The sequence below is a fragment of the Marmota marmota genome, unplaced genomic scaffold (assembly GCF_001458135.2).
Source record: "Marmota marmota marmota unplaced genomic scaffold, marMar, whole genome shotgun sequence".
Lineage (NCBI taxonomy): Eukaryota > Metazoa > Chordata > Mammalia > Rodentia > Sciuridae > Marmota > Marmota marmota.
Genome location: NW_026000241.1, coordinates 9,884,883 through 9,910,166, shown reverse-complemented (window position 1 = coordinate 9,910,166; position 25,284 = coordinate 9,884,883). Strand labels below are relative to the sequence as shown.

Sequence of the window (25,284 nt, the reverse complement as noted above, 5' to 3'; positions counted from 1 at the left end):
ATTTATTATTTATATGCAGTGACTGAGAATTGAACCCAGTGCCTCACACATGCTAGGCAAGTGCTCTACCATTGAGCCAAAACCCCAGCCCCCTGCAGTTACTTCTTTAACTAAGGAAGAACTAAAACAAGTTAGGGTGATAGAAAGGATTATAAATTTTAAAACCAAAAGGAGGGTTTAAAGTTTTGTTTTTTCTTTTTTTTTGTTACTGGGGATCGAACCCAGGGCCTTGTGCACTTGTGCATGCAAGCAAGCACTCTACCAACTGAGCTATATCCTCAGCCTGAGGGTTTAAAGTTCTAGTGAATGATTTGGACAGTCTTGGTATAGAGAATCCAAGGACAAGAAACTGAAGAAACTACAGTTTTTGTTTTTTTCTGCAGGGCTGGGGATCAGGTCATGGCCTCTGCATGCTAAGTACATGCTCTACCACTGAACTACTTCCCTAGCCCAGAGCAGCGTCTGATGCCTAGAATGGGGTAATTAGTCTGAATAACATTTAAGAGACCAAGACATGAATGAGGCTGGCAAAGGAAGCATCTGTCACATTGTCTCTCACGTAAACGAGCCATAACAATTTTACCAGAAAATAGAATCTGCTGTTTGAGAGACAGAAGCAGGTTTGAGTATGTTGTAATCCTGCTGCAGGTCCTCGGTTTATCCCCCACCCCAACAGGAGTGAATCATTTTATAGCATAAGAGTGAGCTCTGCACCTGCTTATGGGGCTCTGGGAAGCCAGGATATAAGATCAAGGGGACCCTTCCCAGATCACTGGACCTTTATTTCAGTGATCTGACCTGTGGTGGACAGAACTGCCATTTGACTTCATGATGCAGAAGGTCTTTCTCACACTCTGTCTTCTTTTCTTCTGCCTAGTGTGATTTTTTTTTTTAAATTTCAATAAGAATCTGAAATATTAAGAAACTTTGAAGATTTTTCTAACTTCATATTCATAGACAGCTTGGAAAACATGTGAACTAAGAATATCTTTTCATGTTCATTCCATCTGAAAACAGAAATAGAAGTGAATAAGTATATTACGTAAATCCAGACGGGTTTTTTGTGACAGTCTCTGTATTGACTTTATTTAAAAATATGGATGGCGCCTAACAGAATGTTAATAGGCAGAAACATTGAATCCGTGCCATTTTGGCAGTTCTGACAAAGACACCAAGTGGTAATTAAGTTTTCCCCTTTCTGTGGAACAGTTACACAACAGTTACATTATTCTGCCAGTGAAGCAGTCCTAAGAGACTCTCAGCGCAGCTGGAAGCAGAACTCAGGTGTTGTCCGTGGAAGTATTATAGAACTTTCAAGTAATCCAGCACATGTCCCCTAGCATTGGATTTTTTTTTCTTCTGAAACTTTAAAAGAAAAAGAGAAAGAAGTGCAAAACTTAATTGCGATCACAGGAGAGTGTTTGTCATCTATGGATCAAGCAGTATTCAAGGGAAAGCTGTGTCCCAAAGGGTACTTGTCTTAGGATTCTTGGCTGCCAGGGATTGTAACCCAATTCAGATCAGCTTAAGCAGAAAGGGAAGTTTTGATTGTTTGGTTTTACAGATCCTGATGTAACTCACAGGATCCAAGGAAATGCTGTAGGAACAGGCTCACCAGGATTGGGACCAATTCCTTGAAGCCAGCTGCATTCTAGCTCTCCTAGCTCCTTCTGTTTTGTTTTCTCAGACATCTCCATGAGGTGAGGCAGAGTCACCTGGATCTCTTGGGAGCCACCTGGACTAAGGAGAAAAGAGAGTCTCCTCCTGTCCCAGCACTCGGCCTGGCTTCAGACCAGCCTGCAAAAGGAAGGATTCAGGCATATGCTTCCCCTGTAGCCAGAGGAAGGGTCTTTATGATTGGTGGTCCAGGCCAGAACCCTGTGAGATTGGAAAAACAGTTTCCAGATGAAGAGATGCTGTTTGGGAGGATGAAACCCCGGGTCTGTCACATTTCACAAGAGAAAAATAGACCTCAGGTTCTCAGCTGAAGTGGGATGTGTCCAATTAGGTTGCTAAAACTGCATGGATCTGTTCAGGGATTGGTAGAACTTTAAATAAAAAGACATATATGCATATTTTCAGATTTTATAAAGAAATCCACAATATAATGTTAAATGAAAAAATGCAGGTCATAAAGTGATATATTATAAATAGATTCTATTTCCATAGACATAAGCAAGTTCCTATACATGTCTTCATGTTTGTGTCTGTGTTTGAGGGTGGAGGCTTTGAAGAATACAAAGGCTGGGGTTATTGGTTATATTAAGGAGCTGGGAATGGGCAGAGTAGTGGGTAAGGGTCAGCTTGGCCTTGATTTGTCATTGTGTTGTGTTGTTCTACTTGTTAAAAGCAGTTTGTTCACGCTAAGTGAATAAGCCAGTCCCCCAAAACCAAAAGCTGAATGTTCTGTCTGATATGCAGATGGTGACTCATGATAGGGGTGGAGGGAGGAGTGGAGGTTCACTGGGGTGGACAGGGAGGAATCGGGGAAAGGTGGGGGGTGGAATGGGAAAGATAGTAGAATGAATCAGACATAACTTTCCTGTGTTCATATATGAATACACAACCAATGAAACTCCACATAGTGTATAACCACAAAAATGAGAAGTTATACTGCATATAATATGTCAAAATTCATTCTACTGTCATGTGTAACCCAAAAGAACAAATTAAAATTTTTTTTAAAAAAAGCAGGAAATATGGATGCAGCAACTGAAAATAGTAGCTTAGGAGTCATCTCAGGGAAGTCCAGGGCTTCCCTGATGGCCCAAACTGGGAAATACAGCACAGAACCTGGCAAACCAGGCTGCCCTGGAGCAAGAACCAGCATGAGAGATCCATAGCATGTTTGTTTACTGAGCCTGTGTCCCTTCCAGAGAGCAGGTCTGGGTGAGACCAGTCTCCCACCACCTCCAATATGGTGACATCTACTTCAGGGCAGTGTCCTTGCCCAGGGCCATCAGACAGGCTCCTCCGTGACCAATTCACAGATGGCTGCCTTCTGCTGATGGACTGCTCTGCTTCAACCAGCTGCGACAAGAACAGCTGGGCTGCTTTCCATCGAAGCACCTGGTGTGAACCATTAACTATGTGGGAAAGAAGAACTGCTCGGTCCCTTTCCCTGAAAGGAGGGCCAAGGACCTCTCCCTTTGAGCCTGTGTGGTCTGCTCTGTTTAGGTAAAAATTTCTGATGCCTGGCACTAACCTTCTTCTGAGGCTCCCTGTAAGCAACCCACCCTTAGGGAAGTACATGGGTGTATCTCACATGAATATATGTGAAGTAGAATTTTAAGTGAGTCTTATTTCTTATGGTGTATGTCTTTAGTTGAAAATGTCCCATCCTGATGTAGGGGTAGGTGATGAGGTGGCGCCAGCAAGTGCCTCTGAATATTCATTATCCCAGGAAGTGGGAGCATGAGCTCAGGTTCTCTGCATGGTTACACTCCTGCTGGTGGCAGTGGACAGCCAGTCAGATGGCCCACTGGAAGGGGCTGCTTTCTAGAAATCCTGGAAACTGGCTTGGAGAGAAGCTGTGTCTGTGGCATTGTGGCTGGATCATTTTCAGAGACTAGTGGGGAACTGACGGGGCAGAGACCTGGCTGTCTGAGGCCATCCTTGGTGTCTGTAAACAGTGTTTCACGTCATTGTTTCTATATGCAGCATGTTAAGTTAGGTTTAGAGAATTTGCTGTTGAAGCTGCCAACTACACTCTAACTAATCATCCATTTGGAGAAAGGAGTTTCTTAGTGGCCTATCCTGGCTCAAAGTGGTTGCTCCTCAGTCTTGCTGGGCCACAGTTGCTTACACTTCAAATAAGGGGGTAAAATAGAGGATGTGTCTCAAAAGAATCTTTAAGCTCCAAGATCTTGAGATTTTGCTCTTAAGAGAATGGAAATATCTTATAGGAAGTGGTTTGAAGGCAGTAATCTTTAAGAATAAAAGTAATAATGGTTAACACTACACACAGCACTTTACTTACTACCTGGCAGGCACTATTCTCCGTGCTTCTCCTATATTAACTCATTTAATCCTCACGATGATCTGATGAAGTTACCAATTTATCCCCATTTATAGAAGACAGACTGAGGAAAGATGAGGAAACTACATGTAGAGCATTCCTTATGCCCAAGTAGTTTGCAATTAATTTAAAATATATAGGATATTTTACAAATTAGTATAAATGCTGCATAGGGCTTGCTCAAAAGATCTACTTAGATACAGTCTCAGTGGTTGTTATGTGGAGGCCTACTGTCTGCTGCTATGTGTTCCCACATCCCTGGTAGTGGTGTATTCCCTTCCTTACTGTAGGAAGAAAGGGATGGATTTCAGGAAGAAATGGGGAGGGGGCCTTTCAAAAGAGTGTGTTGGTTCAGGTAGGGGAAAAAGAGGGAGAGGAAGAGAGAGGAACAACAGAATTCTCGGATCTGGAGTGAGCTCAGGTAAGGTGTTGAGTGATACTCAAAAGATGGGAATGGGTGCTGAACTCAGGTGAGTTCAGGAGAAAGACAGTGGCCTGGGCCTCTCCAGATGGACCTGCTTAGGTGAAGGTAGAGCTGGATCTCTGGTTATCAGTCATGGTGCACATTCAGTGCAGCTCTGTCCAACAGGACTTTCTGTGGCGATGGCATATTTTATATCTCCACCATCTGATTATGTAGCCATCGGCCATTGTGGCTATTGCATATGTGGAAAGTGGCTAATGAGCCTGAAGAACCAACTTTAAATTTTTATTTTGAGGGGCTGGGGATGTGGCTCAAGTGGTAGCGCGCTCGCCTGGCATGCGTGCGGCCCGGGTTCGATCCTCAGCACCACATACAAACAAAAGATGTTGTGTCTGCCGAGAACTAAAAAATAAATATTAAAAATTCTCTCTCTCTCTCTCTCTCTCTCTCTCAAAAAAAAATAAAAAAATATTTAAACAAAAAAATAAATAAATAAATAAAATTTTATTTTGATTAAGCTTGAATGTATAGCCACATATATGGCTACCATATTGGACAACACAGCCCCTTAACTGGAAAATTCTGACATGAATGAGTATTTTGAAAGTCTATAAATTTTATGTGCACATATTTTTGAAATTGAAGAAAGCTTTTTGCAATTTCAGAAAAACAGTTTGGGTTCATTACAGACAATACAAACAGGAGAAAGTAAAAAGTACTTATGAGAACAACTAAGGACTCAAGAGATGACTGCCATTGGCGCTTTGGCGTATAACCTTAATTCTCTTCCATGCGAACATCACAGGCAGCCTGCTGGCTCTCAGACACATAGTTAGAAATCACCCAGAAGGAATCAAGAATGTTAGCAGGAGGGGATGCTGTTTGTTGCCCAGAAGAGAATACCCACATAGCTCTTAGTGATTTGCCGTGGCTGATGTTTGTCTTCTCGGTGCTAGGTCATCAACCCCATGGGATGGGATGCATTTGGATTGCCTGCTGAAAATGCTGCCATAGAGAGGAATTTGCACCCAGAAAGTTGGACCCAAAGGTATGTGTTGACAGGTATATTCAAACACTTGTATACAAAAACCTGAAACATTTTTTTTTTTCAGGCTATGCATGAAAAATAAAGCAAGCAAACAAAATACTTCAGCCTGCCAAGAAATAAACAGGATTGTCTGTATTGGTGTTTGTCTTCTAACACACTGTGTTCTCATCTAAGAAATATCAGAGAAGGAGGGGTGTTTTCATGAAGATGCTCTTTTGATGTTTGTTATTTACCAAGTTACTCGTCCTTTGAGCGTTTGCATTTGGGAGAAAAAAGGACAGTTACATTTGTTAAATTTCTCTAATGCTTCTTGTCTTGTTGATCATAGTTTGACCTGTATTCAAACACTACATTGTAATTTTCTCTAAACATTCATTTTGTCTTCATCATTGACAAGCAAAGGGAACTTAGTCAATATGGAAATACATGGTACTTGATGCTGGCTGTGACTTTCTCCCAAGCACGCCCCCCCCCACCTCCATCTTCCATGTACAGTGGGCCAACAGTGTCCATCCCTCTTCTTCCTGGTAAAATCTTGAGCGCCTCACACCAGAACACAGCAGAATCTTCTGGGCCCACAGCATCAGCCCCTTTTACAAAGACTTGAGACCTTTTTCTCCTCACTCCTCAGAGATGTAAAAGGGCACTTCCTGGGTTTGTCCCCAATGTCTTTCACCTCCCTCTGCTTTCCCTTGCCCAAGGCTACTTTCTAGAACTATTGGACTTCTACTGTTATATCTACTTTTCTTTTCTTCTTCTTAACCCCTAGTTTCTATTCTTCCACTTATGGTGAATTCTAGATTAATAGGAGTAATAAAAAAAGGAGGTGATATTTTAAATAAAATGATCAAATATACCTCAAATTTGATGTAAGCTATAGTAGGGATTGGGAAACTATGACCTATGGGCCAAATCCATCCCTACTTCTTAATATAAATAAAGTTTTATTGGAACACAGTTATGTGCATTTATTTACATATTGCCCCTCACTGCTTTCATGATACAATGGTGGAGTTGAGTAGTTGTGTCAGAGACTATGTGACTTACAAATCTAAAAACATTCCTCTAGCCTGTTACAGAAAGTTTGGTGCCCCTTTAGTATAGTAGTTAGCACCTAGATGCGAATCCTGCCTTTCCTTCTTGCTAGCTGTTTATTCTGAGCATACTTCTTAACTTTTCTGTGCCTTTGTTTACCAACTATAAAACTAGGATAGTCATAATTCCTACCTCATGTGACTAGATAAAGATTAGCACTTTTCTACAAAGTGTTTGGCTCATAAATAAGCTATTATTAGCTAATCAGAGATGACAGAAGACTTTTCATGGTTTTTCATATTTTCAAGTCTGCTTGAATTGAAAGAGGCAACATTGAAATGTGTTAGTCCTTTTAAAAAATGATGCATTTCCTTATTCCATATTATAAATTAATTAACTCAGTTTCCTCCCTACTTCATAGATATTGGACAGTTTTAGTTTTCGTTTTTTGATTGACAAAGTACTCTTATGATTTTCTTTGAATTCCCACAATTTGTTCATTTAGAGTTTTAATTTTCTTATAGTTCTTGGGATTGAACCCAGGGCCTCGTACATGCTAGGCAAACATTCTATCGCAAGCCATATCCCCAGCTACCTGCCACACTCACACACATTTTTTTTTTTTTTTAAATTTTGAGACAAGCTCTCACTAAATTGCCCATGCTGGCCTCAAACTTGCAATCCTCCTGTGTTGTCCTCCTGAGTTGCTGGGATTATAGGCATCCACCACTATACCCAGCTCTAATCACTTTAAGACTTATAATTGTTTGACTTAAATCTGTGCTAAATTCAGGCATGTGGATGGGCCAGGAGTTGTTGTCTATCTGAATGGCCCAGGAAGGAGCATCTCCCAGGGCCAAGACCACTGTTATTTCTATTGATTGTGTATGTCTCCAAATGATGAGTCTCTTCTAATCCAAGAAGATGGTAACTCTCAAAAAAGAAGAAAAAAAAAGTATTTTCTAATACATTGGTATTTTCACTGATTCTTAGTGGTTATTTTATTTCTTTTTTGCCAGAGCAAAATAACACTTAGAGCCCCTCTGAATCATCTATACTTTTCCAGTTTCCCTCCATGTTCTCAAAGAATAGTTTCTTTATGGTTTTAACCCCTCTCAAAATCAAACTTGCTTTCCTTTGTTTCACAGTAATATTAAACACATGAGGAAACAGCTGGACCAACTGGGCCTGTGTTTCAGCTGGGACAGGGTAAGTCAGCCCTTCCTCTTGGGAGGTCAAAATTCTTAGGAAGGGCCTGATTTCAGGGGACTGTTCCTCTTGTTTGGATTGGGAGAAGAGAAGGGAGGGAGGTGTGGAGCTGGAGGGAAGGACTAGCTCTCCACAAATACCAAAGTATCCTGAGTGGATAATTTGTCTGCAAACAAGTAATTTTCTGTGGGATTAAGCTAAGAGAATTAACTTCTTATTTAACTATGTTTATTTTGTGTGTGTGGCAAAAGCTTTGAACAAGGATTTCTTTTGCTCTCTGCAATGGTTTAAAAAGTCTATTAGAATCTACATAAAAGTGATTAAATACCAACTCACTGGTCCTTTAGGTGATTAGTGTTCTTGATTGACCATTTAGTTACATTTTTGTACCAAGTTCATAATTGAGGCTCATAACAGCCTATAATGATTCAGTCACATATTACCTTTTTGGTGTATAACAGTTTTACTGTTATGCCCCCGCAAACAGTGGAAAATTCCAGACCCAGGAGGAATTCATGGAAGACTGTGAAGTGAGTCTTTCAAAGCTCTGGTCAGAGACCACTTCTTAGACATGAAGGAGTATCTGTTAGATATGGTGGACTGCTGCTTGTCCCCTCCACAAAGGGCCCCTTCCATGCCATGATACCTCTCAGCATTTCCCGTACTCCACAGAATATTGGGGATTCATTGCTTGTGCCATTAAGTTTATAGCCCTTTACTCAAGAGAGCCCTGAAATAAACCTAGGTGAGATCTCTTCCTCCCCAACAATTTCTTAAATGATTAAAATTTAATGAGTACAGTGAAAAGGCCTTGAATTTTTTTTTCATCACTCCTTTAGATTAAGGAGGGTTTAAATCAATTTCTAATTGCGCCTCTGATGCCCTTTCTATCATCGAGTTGCAAGACCATCAGTGTTTCATTTGACAGAGGTGTTAAAAAGGCCTGGTGTCTGGGCCAGGCTGTCCTAAGGTGCCAGTGGAAAATCATTGATAGAGAATGAAATACAATCTCATGCAGAGAGAGCTGAGTCATGTCCAGAACATGTTACATGTTAATATTCCTTAAGGGAAAAGGTAGATTCTCTAGCCTCCTAGAACGATAACTGACCTAGTCCTATACAGGAGAGTTAAACATAAATGACTTGAGAATTGTTTTCCTGATTATCATAGAATATTATTCAGAAAAGTATAAAGAACATAGTATAGCTAAGTTAATATCCTGGTATGGTTCCTTGCATTCTTTTGTTCTGCAATTATAAACATTTATATGATTTACTTTTATAAAATTTAATTTGTAGTGTGTGTGTGTGTGTGTGGTACTGAGGGTTGAACCCAGGGCCTTGTGTACTTAGACAAGTAATCCATAACTGAGCTGTGCCCTTTCCTACATAATGCATATTTTAAAATCTTGCTTATTTTACCTAGTATTCATGAATATTTCACATTTTGTTAAATATTCTTTGAAAAAGCTATTTTTGCAGCTATGGATTTTTCCTTTTTATGAATATAACTTTTAAAATCTATCCATTATTCCTATGCATTTAGATAAATTCTAATAGTTCTGCTATAAATACAGGTTCTCAGTCCCTCTTGTGCAAATCTGAAGTCCAGAAAGCTCTGAAAAAATGAAAGTATTTTTGTAACTTATTGGACTGCAACACCTGACCTGAATTGATATTTCACTTAAAATTAATATTCAAAGATTTTTAAGTAGGAATAGTAAAGTTATCAGCTATTACCCCAGACCTAGTTAGGTAATTATACTGTTATTTTTGTTTTAATATCCAAAAAATGTCTTAATTCTAAAGCATATTAGGCTGCAGGGGTTTCACATAAAGGATTTTGAACCTCTAGTGCTATGGCCAAACATCACTGTTCTCTACCGCTGTCGCCCACGGTTGCTGTGGCAGGTACCATGTAGGTTATGATTATCTCAAGGCTCTAAAAGCAGATACTTTTACTGATTTCATTTTATGGCTAGTCACCCAGTTGGCAGGCTGGGGTAATCCACTGACCACACTATGGCTGCTCTGCACATTCTCCACACTTGGAGCAGAAATCTAAAATCTCAAAAAAAAAAAAAACACCAAAAAACAAAAAAACAAGAATAGGCTTAAGGCTGGTGGTACTTAGTGCCAAATTATCCTCCATAAAGGTTGTATAGGCTTACACTCCCAAGATACTGTGCAGTGTTTCATTGGTATTTCTTTTTTTATTTGTGATGGGAGGGGTGTTTTTTTTTTGTTTCGTTTTGTTTTTTGTTTTTTGTTTTTTGTAGTGCTGGGGATTGAACCCAGGGCCTTGTACATGTGAGGGAAGCACTCTACCAACTGAGCTATACCCCTAGCCCTTGATAGGAAGTTTTTTTCATGTGTTTAATGAATATTTGAATTTAGGGTGTATGTGAATGATCTAATCAAATCTTTTGCCCATATAGGTAGAGGGTTTTTGTCCTTTCCTTCCTTCTTCTTTTTTTTTAATACTTACAGGCTCATAGGAAGTTGTCAGGATCATAACAGAAATCATTTGGCAAAATATAATATTGAAATCAGNATCCTTGTGTAGGCAATTTCTTTCTTTTTTTTTTTTTTTTTTTTTTTTTGGTATTGGGGGTTTAACCCAGGGCTGTTTTTACCACTGAGCTGCATCCCCAGCCCTTTTTTATTTTTTATTTTGAGATGGAGTCTTGCTAAGTTGCTTAGGGCCTTGTTAAATTGCTGAGGCTGGCCTAGAACTTGTGATCCTCCTGTCTCAGCCTCCTAAGCCACTGGGATTACAGGTGTGCTCACTGCACCTGGCTTATATTTCCTTTTCTTAATGATTTTTATTTTGTTATGAATACTACTTTTTCTATAATATCAATTGTTTCTGAGTTAGGGTTTTATGAGTCATTTTTGTATTTTCCAATAATCCTTTTTCTCCTCATTGACTAAAAGGCTACCTTTATTGTAGAGTAGAATCTTTTATACTATCATTAAACACTAAGTTCTATTTCTATTTATTTGATCTACTTGTTATGTCTTTATGAAACTACTTTTTGACTATAATTGCTTTATAACTCATTTTAATACCTGACAACAGAAGTTTCTTCATTGTATATTAACAGTGCCATTTCTATTTTTTTGTGTTTCTGTTTCCCTGATATGTTTACCCATTTTAAAAAATAAAATAAACAATTTGGGCTTTATTTATTGATTTCTTTTGGTATATCAATTGGTAGATGTAATTAATCTAAAGATCTAAAATACAAGCAAAATACATGGGGAAATCTCTTGACTAATCTGGAATCCTTGTGTCTAATAGGAAAGTGAAAATTATTTTCACAACATACTTATTTTCCAACTAGACTTTTTAAAACATAGTTTTAAGTGTTCTTCTTTTGTCATAGTATTTGAAATTTGGATTTTTTTTCTCTAGAGATTTAAAAAATATTAATTCTATTTTGTACTCTGCTAAGAGATAATTTTAAAGGTTTTTGTTTTGTTTTGTTTCATTCTTAAACAACACATCCTTGGTATCAACATAAAAAAATAAAGCAGTGTATTTTTCTTGGTCCCCTTGTAACATAAAGAAAGTAGTGGGCTGGGGATGTGGCTCAAGCGGTAGCGCGCTTGCCTGGCATGCGTGCGGCCCGGGTTCGATCCTCAGCACCACATACAAACAAAGATGTTGTGTCTGCCGAATACTAAAAAATAAATATTAAAAAAAGAAAAGAAAGTAGTAACAGTTCCACTTTCCACTTTCTTAATCTATTCTAAGGGTTTGTTTTTATATTCTGAGATCCTAGGCCTAATGTACTGTTGTGCTATAATTTTTCAGATCATGTCTATTTCTTTAAACATTATATTTGATATTTGCTTCCAGTTTTATAATCATATCCATAACAATTAATTAAATTTAATGATCTTAAATTCATTGCTTATCAGTAGACCTTTTACATCTGTCCTTTAAAAACTGTTTTTTGCATCTTGTTTTAAGTCTTCCTTCGGATCCTCTAACATTACTCACTGTTTTCATAACCAAGAATGACTCTCTGCTGAATATGAATAGCAATATTTTGGTTTTATCTTTTTATATTTTTTCTTTCACATTTTTGTGGTGGATCTCAATCAATTTTCTTCTTTTTTTTTAATACTTACAGGCTCATAGGAAGTTGTCAGGATCATAACAGAAATCATTTGGCAAAATATAATATTGAAATCAGGAAATTGATACCAGCATAATACTAGTAACGAGAGCACAAATCTTATTCAGATTTCTTCAGTTTTTACTTGAAGTCACTTGTGTGTTCATATTTATGATAGTAATAGTAGTTGTTTTATGCAATTTAATCACATGTAGAGATTTACCTAGCCACCACTACCTGATCCATTGTCTTTTGATAGAGACGTCTAAGGCCAGCCAGAATTAAGTCTGTGTGTATTGTACTCTTCTACTCCATTCTGATCCTTGTTGGATTCTTTCTTTCTCTGCCTTGGCCATTTGACATTCTCATCAGAATGTATCTCAGAGTTGGTCTTTTGGCTTTAATTTGCCTGGGGCTTGGTCTATGAACTTGTGATCCATAGTTGGGGGCGGGATCTTTCCTGTGGATCTTGCATGGAATCCTTTGCAGAGTGCTGACCATACCTGTGCACTCACTGACCTTCATGAGTTTGATTTCCCAGGTCTGTCATGATTTTGGTCACCTTGTGCTCAATTTGGCAGCACATACACTAAGATTTTGATCATCTTTTTTTTTCTCCGCCTTCTAGAAGAACTTCTCATGCTTGGTTTCACTGATTCTGTTTATGTAGAATCAGTGTTGTTTAGCATAGCTTTTAGTAGAAATATTAATTTTGCTGTTATATTTTTAGATTTATTAGAATTTTTCCTTATCTTGTTCAATTTCCATTTTCTTTCTCAGGAAAAGAAGTGGTGCTTTTTCTAGACCAGCTCCTGCTGCTGCTTCCCCCGCCCCTTCTCCTCTTTCTCCCCTCTTCATCTCCACTTCCTTCACCTTCTCTCCTTCTCCTTCTCCTCTTCCGTCTCCTCTTTCTCCTCCTCCTATTCCTTCTTCTTCTTCTCCTCTTAGTCATCTGTTAAGACCATTTATCTTCAAAAGTATTCTTTAACACAAGGAGATGCTCTTGAAAATGTGTTTTGGCTTCTTGTAATAAGTCTTTTTTACAGTTTGGAATGCTATGTTCTCCTTATTTGTTCCAGAATCCTGTAGACACTTCGTGGACTGCTCCCTTCCCCCATTCCCAAGTAAGGTGGACTAGTATGCCAATTCAGAGATCCCTTCAGCCCCAGGGGAGGGGAGGGGAAGCTCTGTCGTGTTCTCTGCGTCATTTCCTTAGGTCTGGGTTTGGAGAACTAACTGCTCTGGTGCATCGTTCTCTTAGGTCTGATCTTTGCCCAGTATGAATTGGTGTCATGGATGTACTCTGAACATGAGTGCTCAAAGTGTTGCTGAGCTACCATGCCAGAGGGGTCCAATTTATAGACTTTGCCTCTGCCCAGAGCCCCATGGCCTCCTCTGTCTTCCCCTTTGAAATAGGGGCGCCAGAGCCCTGCTTCTCAAGAATCAGCCAGTTCCTAAGAAGGGGATGTGTTTTTGGCTTGTGGCATTTTTCTTCTGGACCTATCTGCTATAATTCCTTGGCATTTCTGGCATGTTGATGGCACCTTCTGTTGTTTCCAGCATTGGCATAGCCCTGTTGAACACCCTCACCTCCATCTTTATATTCTGTTAGTCATTTTAATGAGAGTAATGGAAACAAGTTTAGATGTGTGTGTTCATGATGCCCTCTTGCCCAAAAGTCCATAAGCATTTTTTGATTAAACCTTTGCCATCTGCTTGGTGCATACAAAGCAGAAAGTGAGGAGAGAGAGGAAACTGTTTATTGAATTGTTGAGGCAAATCTGTCCCCTTCACAAACAATATTCCTAAAGTCTCATTAAAAAAAAAAAAGATCATTCAGCAGATGGCTAGCCAACAATTAGAAGAGTTTTTAAAATACAGTGGCTCAGAAATGTTATCTTCCTCCTCCAGACAGAAAGCCATCTTTAAATCCAACTCGTGACAGCCTTCCTTCTTCCTGCCTCTCCTTGGGCAAGGAGTCCCGTAGAGTGGTCCTGCTCTTGAACTGCATCCTCATCTTCCTTACATAAAAAGCTTAATTCTCTGGATTGAAAAACATGTATGCATTCCTGGAATTAATGCATTTCTGGTGAGCCAGAATGATAATCAGAGATCCTCTCTTAGCATGGTACAGTGTTTCACTTTCTCAGATGTTAGTCCCCAAACAGCTTGTATCATACTGAGGAGAAGGAAAGTAACAAATTGGAAGCTGAATGTGAATAGTTGAACATCTACTGAGAGAAGAGTAAAGAAGAAATGAAATTCCAAACTGTGCACTGAGAGAGAAAGGTGGGGTGGAGAGTAGGATGTTTCTTTGTGGAACACTCAGTCCCTTTTGGGAATAGTCAGCAGCCTTCCTGAGAAAGTGTGAATTGCATTTGTGTTAGTCAGCTTTGCATTACTGTAACAAATACCCAAGACAATCAACTTACAAAGAGAAAAGGTTTATTTTGGTTCACAGTTTTGGAGGTTCTAGTTCATGATTTGATGGGCCCAATACCACTGGGCCTGTGGCAAGTCAGCATGTCATGGTAGGAAGCATGTGGCATGGCAAAGCTGTTTATCTCATGGCCAGGAACAAAAGAGAAAAGAAAAAGCAACCAGGGACCCACAATCCTCTTTGAGGACACCCTCTTCCATAACCTAAAACCTCCCACTAGACCCTACCTTCTAAAGGTTCACCCACCTCCAAATAGTGCCAAACTGGAAATGAATACCTGGTCTTTAATATATGGGCTTTGGGGGACATTTAAGATCCAAACTGTAGCAGCTTTCTATATTTTAAGGTTCAATTATAATTGGGTGATAATGAACTGACCCACGGGGATGGTTTTGTGAGTTCCATTTCATGTTACAGAGTTAGCTTCTAAGTCATTTGATGAGGCCCTTTGAAGCAGATGTGGCTCTGACTTTGATCTCTGCCACCTCCCCAGTGTCCTGGTGCCTGAGGTGGTTCTGGTGATGATTCTTGATTGGAATAGACTCGGGCCTGGTTTTCATCAGGAATCATCTGAACAGTCATTTTAGGAACAGTCCCTAGGAGTTCCCTTCAAAGTCAGACAAGTATAAAAAGAAAAAGAAAAAAAAAAAGCTCAAACCAAATAAGATTCAAAGTATTGACTGTGGAACTTTCCAGAGGAGAGCCTTGTTGTTTGTTTATGGTGCTTACTGAGCAATCTCCACACAGCCATACTTCATTGAAAATTAAAGCAAAGAGGGAATATTCCAGGACTGAGCATAAATGATGTTTGGATTAACTCAACTCTTCTGGTTTTCTGTCAATGACATAATCAAAAGTTGACTATTTTCTGAGTTTATTGCAGAGATCTTGCGTTTTTATTTGCACTCATTTTCATTGTGTCTGTGTCTGATTTCTTTCTCCTACTCTGTCTCAGTCTTCTGTACATTCTTGTGCCCAGCAATAAGGTTGACTGCTTTGCCCATTTCTAGGCCAGGCGAGCACAGAATTGCTGCCCCCTAAGACTATTATCCATTAAAACAAACTGAAATGTGACCTTGTACTCTCCCCATGGGCCACGTGGGCTAAGAGGGACTTGTCTGCAGAACTGTGGGTGAGGTCACATGTGAAGGGAAGCCAGGGATGGCAGAACCACATGAGTGCTGTACTCCACCCGCATTTCTCATGAGAATAGGGCTTTGGGTGACTTTGACCTCTTCCAGGTTTTGGCTATCAGTACCTTAAAGCCTGCATAAAGTAGGGTAGCTTCTTAGGGTCATGGCATCCGTAGCACATGTATCTTCATTTCTGTTTCTCTCTGATCATGATACAATTCCATATGTAAAGAATTTAGTATATGTTGCTAAAAATGCAAAGCCTCTTATCTGTCTTACTTGCTCGTTTTCTTGTAATCACAACTCGAATATCATAGCATAGAACAGTTAACAGTACCTTAGGTCATGGAATACCAGTTTGCACATTTCTGTAGTTATGTTAGATATCTTTTTTTTTTTTTTCCTACTGTGGACTCATTTGCTCGAGTCTGCAGGTCTTTGTTTGCGCCTTTTCTTTCCCACCCACATGTTGTTACCATGGTGGAGGAGCATACCCTTTTTCCATCCCCAAAACAGTCTCTTTGTATCATCCATACCTGAGTTTATTTTCAAAGTCAGCCAATTTATATAATTGCAAAGTGAAGATTATTATTGTTCTCGGAGTGCTTACTATGGCACTTCATGTAGAGGACTGGTCTGATAGGAAGGACTCAACTCTAAGAAATAATGAGGCCTCCAGAAGAATAGGGAGATATATTTTTTTAATTTTTTTTTTAAGTATTTAAAGAATAGCTTAAAACAAAAAGAACTTGGGAGCCGGTGAGCACCTGAAAACATGGTCGAGAAGCTTCCATTGTGAGAGCCCTGAGCTGGTTGCCTTGACAACTGGTAACAGGCACTGGGAGTGCTTTACTCTCCTAGTCCCCTTTCAAAAATCCTCACAGAGGTGAAGCAGTTTGGCAGATCTCTGGCTCTGGATTACTGGTTCTCCCTCAGAGTCTTTTACCAGAGGATTTCCCTTTGGTTGGGACCGGATATTGGGAGGGGACAGTGTTACCTTTATTTTAGCTGATACGATTTGGCTGGTTTTCTTTGGGCACTTACCTGTTTATTTACAGGAAAGTCCGTGCTGCTACAGAATGGTTGGTGTTCCGATCTGTGCCATCATCTTGAGGTCAGGACCTTGTCTCCTCATTAATAAGTGGCACCCACCCAGTTGACCTCTGTGGTCAGGCCAGCTCAGTGCTTGCCAGTCTGAAACATGGAAGGTAGGTTTTTCTTCGCCTCTGCCAAGGTAGTAGTTTTCTTGGACTCTTTGACCCTAACTAAAGAAAGAGGTCTCCTGAGGATACTCAGTAAATGTGGCCATTTAAGGAAATTCTTTTGTTTTGTCCACAGTCCCGGCTGGTAGTCATGAGCCTGTCCCTATCAAAGGGGACATCTGACCAATGGAAGAGAACTTCCCCATTTAATGCTTGATACTTGTTTTCAGGAGGCAAGACCTATGCCTATCTTGAAGGCCTAGGTTTTGGTGATGGATCGTGCCTTTAACACATGGTCAGCATGATCTATTTCCCCTCTGAGTCATGGCTGTTTTCCAGGAGAATGCTTCTTGTTATTGGGAGACATTAGATTACTCTTTAAATGCCTTTGAAAATAAGTGCACAAAACCTCCCTCCCTACGGCTGAATTAGCCTGCAGATTAGTTTTGCACATCAGCCAGCTACAAGCTCTGATAGAATGCATGAGTGTGAATGGATGGTACAGTGAGCTTTAGGTATGGTGGAAGCAATATTTAAAAGGTCTGGAAGATGAAGTCGTTATTTCATGAAAATAACAAAGATGATTTTTTTTAGTGTACTGAGACCAGAATGAGCACCAGAATCACCAGGAGAACTTGTTAAAACTTAGATTTCTAGGCTCCACCCCCCCCAGAATTTCAGTGATTTTGTTTCTCTTCTTTAGAAAGAAGAAACATAGGAAAGAGTAAATATAAACAAATAATAAAATCAAAACTTAAAAAATAAGCCTGGCACAGTGGCTTATGCCTGTACATAGTCCCAGCTACTCTGGAAGCTGATGTAGGAGAGTCCCTTGAGCCTAGGAGTTTAAGGACAGCCTGGTCAACACAGTGAGACCTATCTCCAGAAAAAGGAGGGCCAGGAGGCAGATAAATATTAGACAGTATTTTTCTAAATACAGGGATTATTTTTATTTATATTTATTTTTATCACTTCCTTTCACTATAAAATATAGACTAGAGCATAAACCATGTACATATAGCTTAATACATTGTCATATAGAAATAAGCAAGGCACAGTGGTGCATACCCATAATCCCAGCAGCTTGAGAGGCTGAGGAAGGAGGATAGTGAGTTCAAAGCCAGCCTCAGCAGCTTAGTTAGGCCCTAAGCAATTTAGCAAGATCCAGTCTCAAAATAAAATATAAAGAAGGGCTAAGAAATTGGGGCTTAGTGGGTAAGTACCCCTGGATTCAATCCCTGCCACCAGAGGGGGAAAAAAAGAAAGAAAGAAAACATTACCAGCTCCCAGAAGCTCAAAATATGCCCCCCGCCCTTTTATACTCCATCTCTCCTCACTGCAGGTGACCTCTGTTTTGACATTCATGATCATTACTGATAGTACGATCAATATAGTTTTACCACCTACATATGTGTTTCTTTTAATTTTTTTTCCAGATGATTTTTTGTTGTGGTAATATGCACATAACATAAACTTGACCATCTTAACCAGTTCAGTGGTATCAAGTATATTCATATTGTTGCACAGGTCTCTTTACCTGTATCTCTAGAACTCTTTATTTACATCTGTGTTTTGTTTGATTTTTTTTTAAACAGATGTTAACAAAAGTTACAGAAATTGAATTACTTGGTATGTGTTCTTTGATGTCTACCTTCTTTACAACAATTTTTCTTCAGTTTTTTATTGTAAAAATAAAATTTTTTCAAACATTCAGAAAAGTTGAAGAAAAAGTGCAACCACCATATGCTTTCTGCCTAGATTCAGTAATTGTTGCCGTATTTGCTTTTGTATAAATTCATTTTATTTTTTTTCTCTGAATTATTCAAGTGTAACTTGTAGACCTCATGGTGCGTTTACCTGTGTACTTCAGCATTCCTGTCTCCTATTAACCACAGTGCTGTTTAGACAACCCAGGAAATTAACAGTAACTCCATAATATCTAATCTCCAGTCTATATGTGAATTCCAACTTGTCCCAGGAAAGTCTTTTATTGCTGGTTTTAATCTAGACAGGTCCCCTGCATTTGTTAACCATTGCCACCACAGCAAAGTACCTAAGGCTCGCCTCTTAAAACAGCGTAAACTTATTATCTCACAGCTTCTGTAGGTCAGAAATCTGGGTGGGCTCATTGGCGACATCTGCCAGGGTCTTACAAGGCCACATTCCAGGTGTAGACAGGTGGATACTCTGGGGGGGAATCCACTTCCAAACTCATTTGGGATATTGACTGAATTCAACTCTTCAGCATTTGTAGGGTGGCTCTCTGTGTCCCTGCCACTATTAACCAGGGCTGGTCCTCGCTCCTGGAGGCTGCCTGCATTCCTCCTCCAGCTTTCCACAGGATCCTCTAGTAATACATTCATTCCCTCTTATGCTATAAATCTTTCTGACTCCAGTTAAAGAAAGATACCAATTTTTATAGGCACATTTGATTATTATGTGCTCACCTGGATAATTGAGTATACTCTCTATTTTAATTATAGCTGTAAAATCCTTTTTGCCATTTTATAATGGCATGAAAGCTATACACATTCATTTGAAATGGCACTTTGAATTTTGAAATTTGGTCTCTTCCCAGGCTAGCAATATGCACCATGATACTCTCTGTAGATGCAAAAGTTCCCAGTCAGCTGTGATCACAAGAGGAAAGAGCTGATATGTGCAGTGTTACTAAGCTGTGCTCTTTGGTAGTTTAGATGTATGCATTTGCATTTGATTTTTTTTTTTTTTAAAGGCAGGGCCTTGCTAAGTTGCCCAGGCTGGCCTTGGGCTTGTGATCCTCCTGCCTCACCCTCCTGAGGTGTGTGCCAGCAGCTGGCACCACTGCCTCTCTTAAAGAATTATTCCATCCATCACTTTCTTTTTATGTTTAAAAGTAAGTTTTAGGGGGCTGGGGTTGTGGCTCAGTGGTAGAGTGCTTGCCTAGCGTGTGTGAGGCACTGGGTTTGATCCTCAGCACCACATAAAAAATAAAATAAATAAAGATATTGTGTCCATCTTTAAAAAAAAAATCTTAAAAAAAAAAGTAAGTTTTAAAAGTGGCTGATCATCTCCTGGCTCCTTCAGCTTTAAAATCGTAGTTAGAGGCCATTTCTAAATCCTACCCATCTTATCACCCAGAAACTAGCATTGCTTTGCTAACAATGATGACTCCACCAACCACTAGGGCCAAGGCAGTGGCTGCAATGCTACAATGAAACTTTACATACATGAGTTCCTGAATTTATAAGGCAGATAGCAGCTGTTGCCCAATGTGCCACCTTCTTCCCTAAACCACCTCAAGCTACAACCACAACTGCCATGGTTCCTCGTTCTTTCTCTTCTCCTGACTTTGCATTTTTGAATTATCATATTTTCAACTTTGGGTAGATTAATTAGGACATATCTCATTGTAAATCAAGGAGTATCTGTATATGTAGAACTCCCAAAAACTCAACAAGAAAAACCTAAACAATATTTTTCAAAAATGAGTCAAGAACTTGGATAGATGCTGCTCCAAAGATAAGATGTTCAGCATCACTGATCATTAAGAAACTGCAAATCAAAACCACAGTAAGATACTACCTCACTCCCAATTAGGATGGCTACTATCAAAAATGAAACAAAACAGAAAATAATAAGTGTTGATGGGGACATGGAAATATTGGGATCCTTGTGCACTGTTGGTAGAATGTAAAATGATCCAGCTTCTATTGAAAACAGTATAGCAGATCCTTCAAAAGTTAAAAATAGAATTACCAACAATTATCAGCAATTCCACTTCTGGATATATCTCCCCAAAATTGAAATCAGGGTCTCAAAAAGATGTGTACACTAATGCTCTGTTGCATTATTCACAATAGCTAAAATGAGAGGTAACCCAAGTATCCGTCAGTGGACAAATGGCTAAACAAAATGGCATATACATACAGTGACGTATCATTCAGTTTTTAAAAGAAAGGGATACTGGCATAATGGTACATCATAGATTAAAATTGTAGACATTATGCTAAATGAAATAAGCCAGTTGCAGGAAGACAAATTGTATGATTCCATTCATATGAGGTACCTAGAGTGATCATATTCATAGAGATTGAAGGAAGAATGATGGTTGCCAGGAACTAGGGGGAGAGGGAAGTGGGGACTTACAATTTAATAGGCATGGAGTTTTAGTTTGCAAGATGGAAAGAATTCTGGAGATGGATGGTGGTGACAGTTGCACAATAATAAGAATGCACTCAATTCCACTGAACTGTACACTTTAAAGTGGTTAAGATAGTGAATTTTAAGTCATGTATATTTTACCACAACTTAAAAATATTGATAGGGGGACACTTTGGGCTGTGAAAATAAAATCTGGAAAGCTGTTTCCTATGCAGAAAGGATAAAACTTGCTCAAGGACATAATATTTCAAAGTCCACAATAAGCTGCTAACTCCATAAGATTGTTTAAGGTGCTCCAACTCAGCCCCCTTTCTCTTCTTCATATTCTTGTTGCCCTCCCTCTCCCCTCATTCCTCCATTTTGCCTACTTTGACTTTTATAATTTCTCTCAAAGAAATAGTCATTTGTATATGTTCATTTTTCTATCCACTTTTCTGTTTTATATTAATTTCATAACCAGAAATCTTGCTAACTCCTTACTAATTCCAATGTCTTTTGCAGATTCTTGACAGTTTTCTGAGTCCATTAATACAGATTTCTCTTCATTTTTTTAGGTCTTAAATTTTTGTTACCAATGTTTGAAAAAAAAATTCAGTCTTTTATTATTACATGATTTCAGTTTGGATAGATATTCTTCATCAAGTTGAGATAGTTCCCTCTGTCTGATTTTCTGAGTTTTTATCATGAACGGGTGTTGAATTTTGTCAGATGCTTCTTCTGCATCAAATGAATTGATTTTTCTTTAGCCTCCTAAGATGGTAGATTGATTTTGAATACTGATTTAACCTTTCATCTTTAGTATAAGCCCCACTTGGCCAGGGTATATAAATACTACAGTTTGCTCAATTCTATTCACTAATATTTTGTTGAGAATTTTTGCATCTGTATTCAAAAGGGGTATTGGTCTATAGTTTTTGGTTCTTGGGATGTCTGTCTGGTTTTGGTATTGGGTTAATACTGGCTTCAGAACAACTTGGGATGTGTTCCGTCTTCTATTTTCCAGAAGAGAATATGAAGATTAAGAGTTAATTCTTTAAACATTGGGTAAAATTCTCCAGTGAAATCATCTGGTCCCAGGGATTTGTTTTTCTAGAGGTTCTTAATTATGACTTCAATTTCCTTAGTAGCTATAGGCTGTTCCAATTATCTGTTTCATATTGGGTGAACTGTGGTATTCTATGCTCCTTGAGGAATTGGTCTATTTCATCTTAGATGTCAGATTCATGAAGGTAGAGTTGCTAATGGTATTCTGTTTTCTTTTGATGTCTATGGAGTCTAGTTGTCTTATTCCTGATATTAGTAATTTGTTGCTTCTGGTTTTTCTTTTCCCTTTTTCTTTGTTAATTTTATTGATCCCTTCAAAGAAAAAAATCTTCTTGTTTGATCAATTTTCCTATTGTTTTTCTATTTTCAATTTCATTGATAACCACTTTCTTTATATTTTCTCCCTTGTTTACTTTGAGTCGATTTTGTTCTTAATTCGGTCACTGATTTGAGACTTCTAACATAAGCACTGCTTTAGTTGGGTCCCACAGAATTTTATCTATTTTATTTTATTCTCATTTCATTAACTATGTTCTGAAAATTTCTTCTGAAACTTCCTCTTTGACTCATGGATTCTTCTGATATGTGTTTAGTTACCAAATATTACCTGATCTTAATTTCTCAATAATTTCTCGTTTGATTCCACTATGTGAATCAGAGAATATAATGTGTATGATTTCAAGGTGTTTTTTTGAGTTTGGGTTTTTTTTTTTATTTTAAAAAATTTTTTTTTGCACAGGGGTTGAACCCAGAGGCACTTAACCATTGAGTCATATCCCCAGCCCTTTTTATTTTATTATTATTATTTTTTAAATTTTTTTTTTTTTTAGAAACAGTTCTTGCTAAGTTGCTCAGTGCCTTGCTAAGTTGCTGAGTCTGGCTTTGAACTTCGATCCTCCTGCTTCAGCCTCCTGCACTGCTGTGATCACAAGCGAGCACCACCACAACTGGCTATGATTTCCCTTGCTGAGGTTTGTTTTATGGCCAGGGATATGGTTTCTTGTGGTACCTGACTTGAGAACAACGTGTATCCTGCTATTGTTGGGTGTCTTGTTCTCTAAATGGTCAGTTAGATCTTATTGGGTGATGATGAACTCTTCTGTTTCCTGTCTAGTTAGGTTGTATTGATTGTCGAGAGAGAACTGGTGAAGTCTAACTGTAACTGTGGACTTGTCCATTTCTCCTCTCAGTTTTATCACTTCTTGCTTCACATAGGATTGCTCTGACTTCGTGCTGATTAATCTTTTCATCATGGCATGATGCCCTTCTGTCACTGGTTTTGCTCTGAAGTCTGTTTACCATATTTTACTGTGAAGTGCATTTTTCTTTGAAACATACATGCAGCATACTTTATGATATGCTAACATAACCCCTCCCCTTAGTCTACTTTATCTTACATTAATATAACCACTCTTTCTTTTGATTAGTTTTTGCATGGCTTTCTTTTTTCAACCTTTTAGTTTCAGTCTGCCTGTATCATTATATTTGAAGTGGGTTTCTCATAAACAGAATATCCTAGCATGCACAAGCCCTGAATTCAGTCCTCAGCCCTGGGGAGAAAAAGAAAGGAAGAAAAAAGTCCAAAAAAAGAAACAAAGTAACAGCAGAATATGATCAGAGCTTTTTTTATTTTTAAATCCATTCTGCCACTCTTTTAATGGGTGTGTGTAGACCATTTATATTCATTGTAATTAAGTCTAGGTTGGTACAGTGCTTGCCTCGAATAGCACAAGGCTCTGGATTCAATCCCCAGCACCACAAAAAACAAAACAAACAAACAAACAAATAACCTGGAAATAATGGCTGAAATATTCTCAATGTGGCACAATAACATAAAGGGACAGATTCAAGAAGCCAAGTGAATCCTAAACCAGATTAAGTCTAGCTTAAGTCCAGCATTTAATTTATTTTTCTAGCTTTTTTGTTGTTGTTTTTATTTTTCTGTCTTTGTATGGTTATTTGAATTTCTTTTCTAGAGTTTTATCCTGACTTAGCTGTAGTGCTTTGTGTATCTCATTGTATCAGCTTTTTAATGTCTGCTTAGGTATTGTATTGTATTTATGGTATCACAGCCTACTGGTAGAACACTTTACTATTCAATTGAAATGTAGAAACTTTGCTTTCCTTTACATACCCTTCCTTAATCTTCCCTTTGGGTATTATAATTAATTATTTTAAATGTACATTGAGAATCACCTGCAGCAGCATTATAATTTTTGCTTTAGCCATCAAATATAGTTCAGAAAACTCAAGAGAAACAAATTTTATTTATATACTCACATTATAACTTCTCTCCTTCATTTTCGGTGTTCTCAGGTTCCTTTTTTTATAACATTCTAAATAGAGGACTTTATTTCTTTTTTTTTTTTTAAGAGAGAGAGAATTTTAATATTTATTTATTTTTTTTAGTTTTCGGCGGACACAACATCTTTGTTTGTATGTGGTGCTGAGGCTCGAACCCGGGCCGCACGCATGACAGGCGAGCACGCTACCACCTGAGCCACATCCCCAGCCCCTAGAGGACTTTCTTTAGCCATTCTTTTAGGGTAGATCTAATCATGGCAGAGTCTGTTTTTCTTTGTTTTAGTCTTGATTTCTCCTTCATTCCTGAAGAATATTTCCATAGAAGACAGTTCTGGATGGACAGTTCTTTTCTTTCAGCACTTGAGAAATAGTGTGCCACTTCTTTCTGGCCTCTGTGGTTTCTGATGACCAATCTATCTTTGGAATTGTTTTCTCCCTAAAGGTGATACATTATTTCTGTCTGGCTGCTTTCAAGGGTATTTTTTTCTTTGTCTTAATTTTAAGAAGTTTGATTATGGTGTGTTTTGGAGTGGGTTTCTTTAGGTTTATCTGGTTTAGGATTCACTTGGCTTCTTGAGTTTGTCACTTTATGTTATTGTGCCACATTGAGAGTATTTCAGCCATTATTTCCTTTGTTGTTTCTTTTTCGTGTGTGTGTGTATGTGTGTGTGTGTGTGTGTGTGTGTGTGGTGTGTGGTGCTGGGGATTGAACCCAGGGCCTTGTGCATGTGAGGCAAGAATTCTACCAACTGAGCTGTATCCTCAGCTATTATTTCTTTGAGTCGTTTCAGCTTTACTCTTTTATCCTCACCTTAAGAGACTCTGGTGACATCCTTGTTATATCTTTTGTTATAGTCCCACATGTCCCTGAGCTTCTTTTATTTTTTTATTTTTTTTTTTTATGGTTAGATTTGCTGAAAATATTTTATTTTATTTATTTATTTATTTTTAATTTTTTTATTATTGGTTGTTCAAAACATTACAAATTTCTTGATATATCATATTTCACACTTTGATTCAAGTGGGTTATGAACTCCCATTTTTACCCCATATACAGATTGCAGAATTACATCAGTTACACATCCATTGATTTACATATTGCCATACTAGTGTCTGTTGTGTTCTGCTGCCTTTCCTATCTTCTACTATCCCCCCTCC

General features: G+C 38.5%; 1 protein-coding gene across 4 annotated transcripts in view; it reads left to right on the top strand.

The window, feature by feature from the left end:
• Positions 1–25,284, top strand: part of Lars2 (leucyl-tRNA synthetase 2, mitochondrial) — a 139,063-nt gene that overhangs the window by 21,670 nt on the left and 92,109 nt on the right. For all 4 annotated transcript variants that reach the window (XM_015489384.2, XM_048795482.1, XM_048795483.1 and 1 more), the window contains exons 4-5: positions 5,399–5,490; positions 7,674–7,734. In XM_015489384.2, the coding sequence (XP_015344870.1) occupies positions 5,399–5,490; positions 7,674–7,734 (153 nt within the window). The remainder of the gene's footprint in view (positions 1–5,398; positions 5,491–7,673; positions 7,735–25,284) is intronic.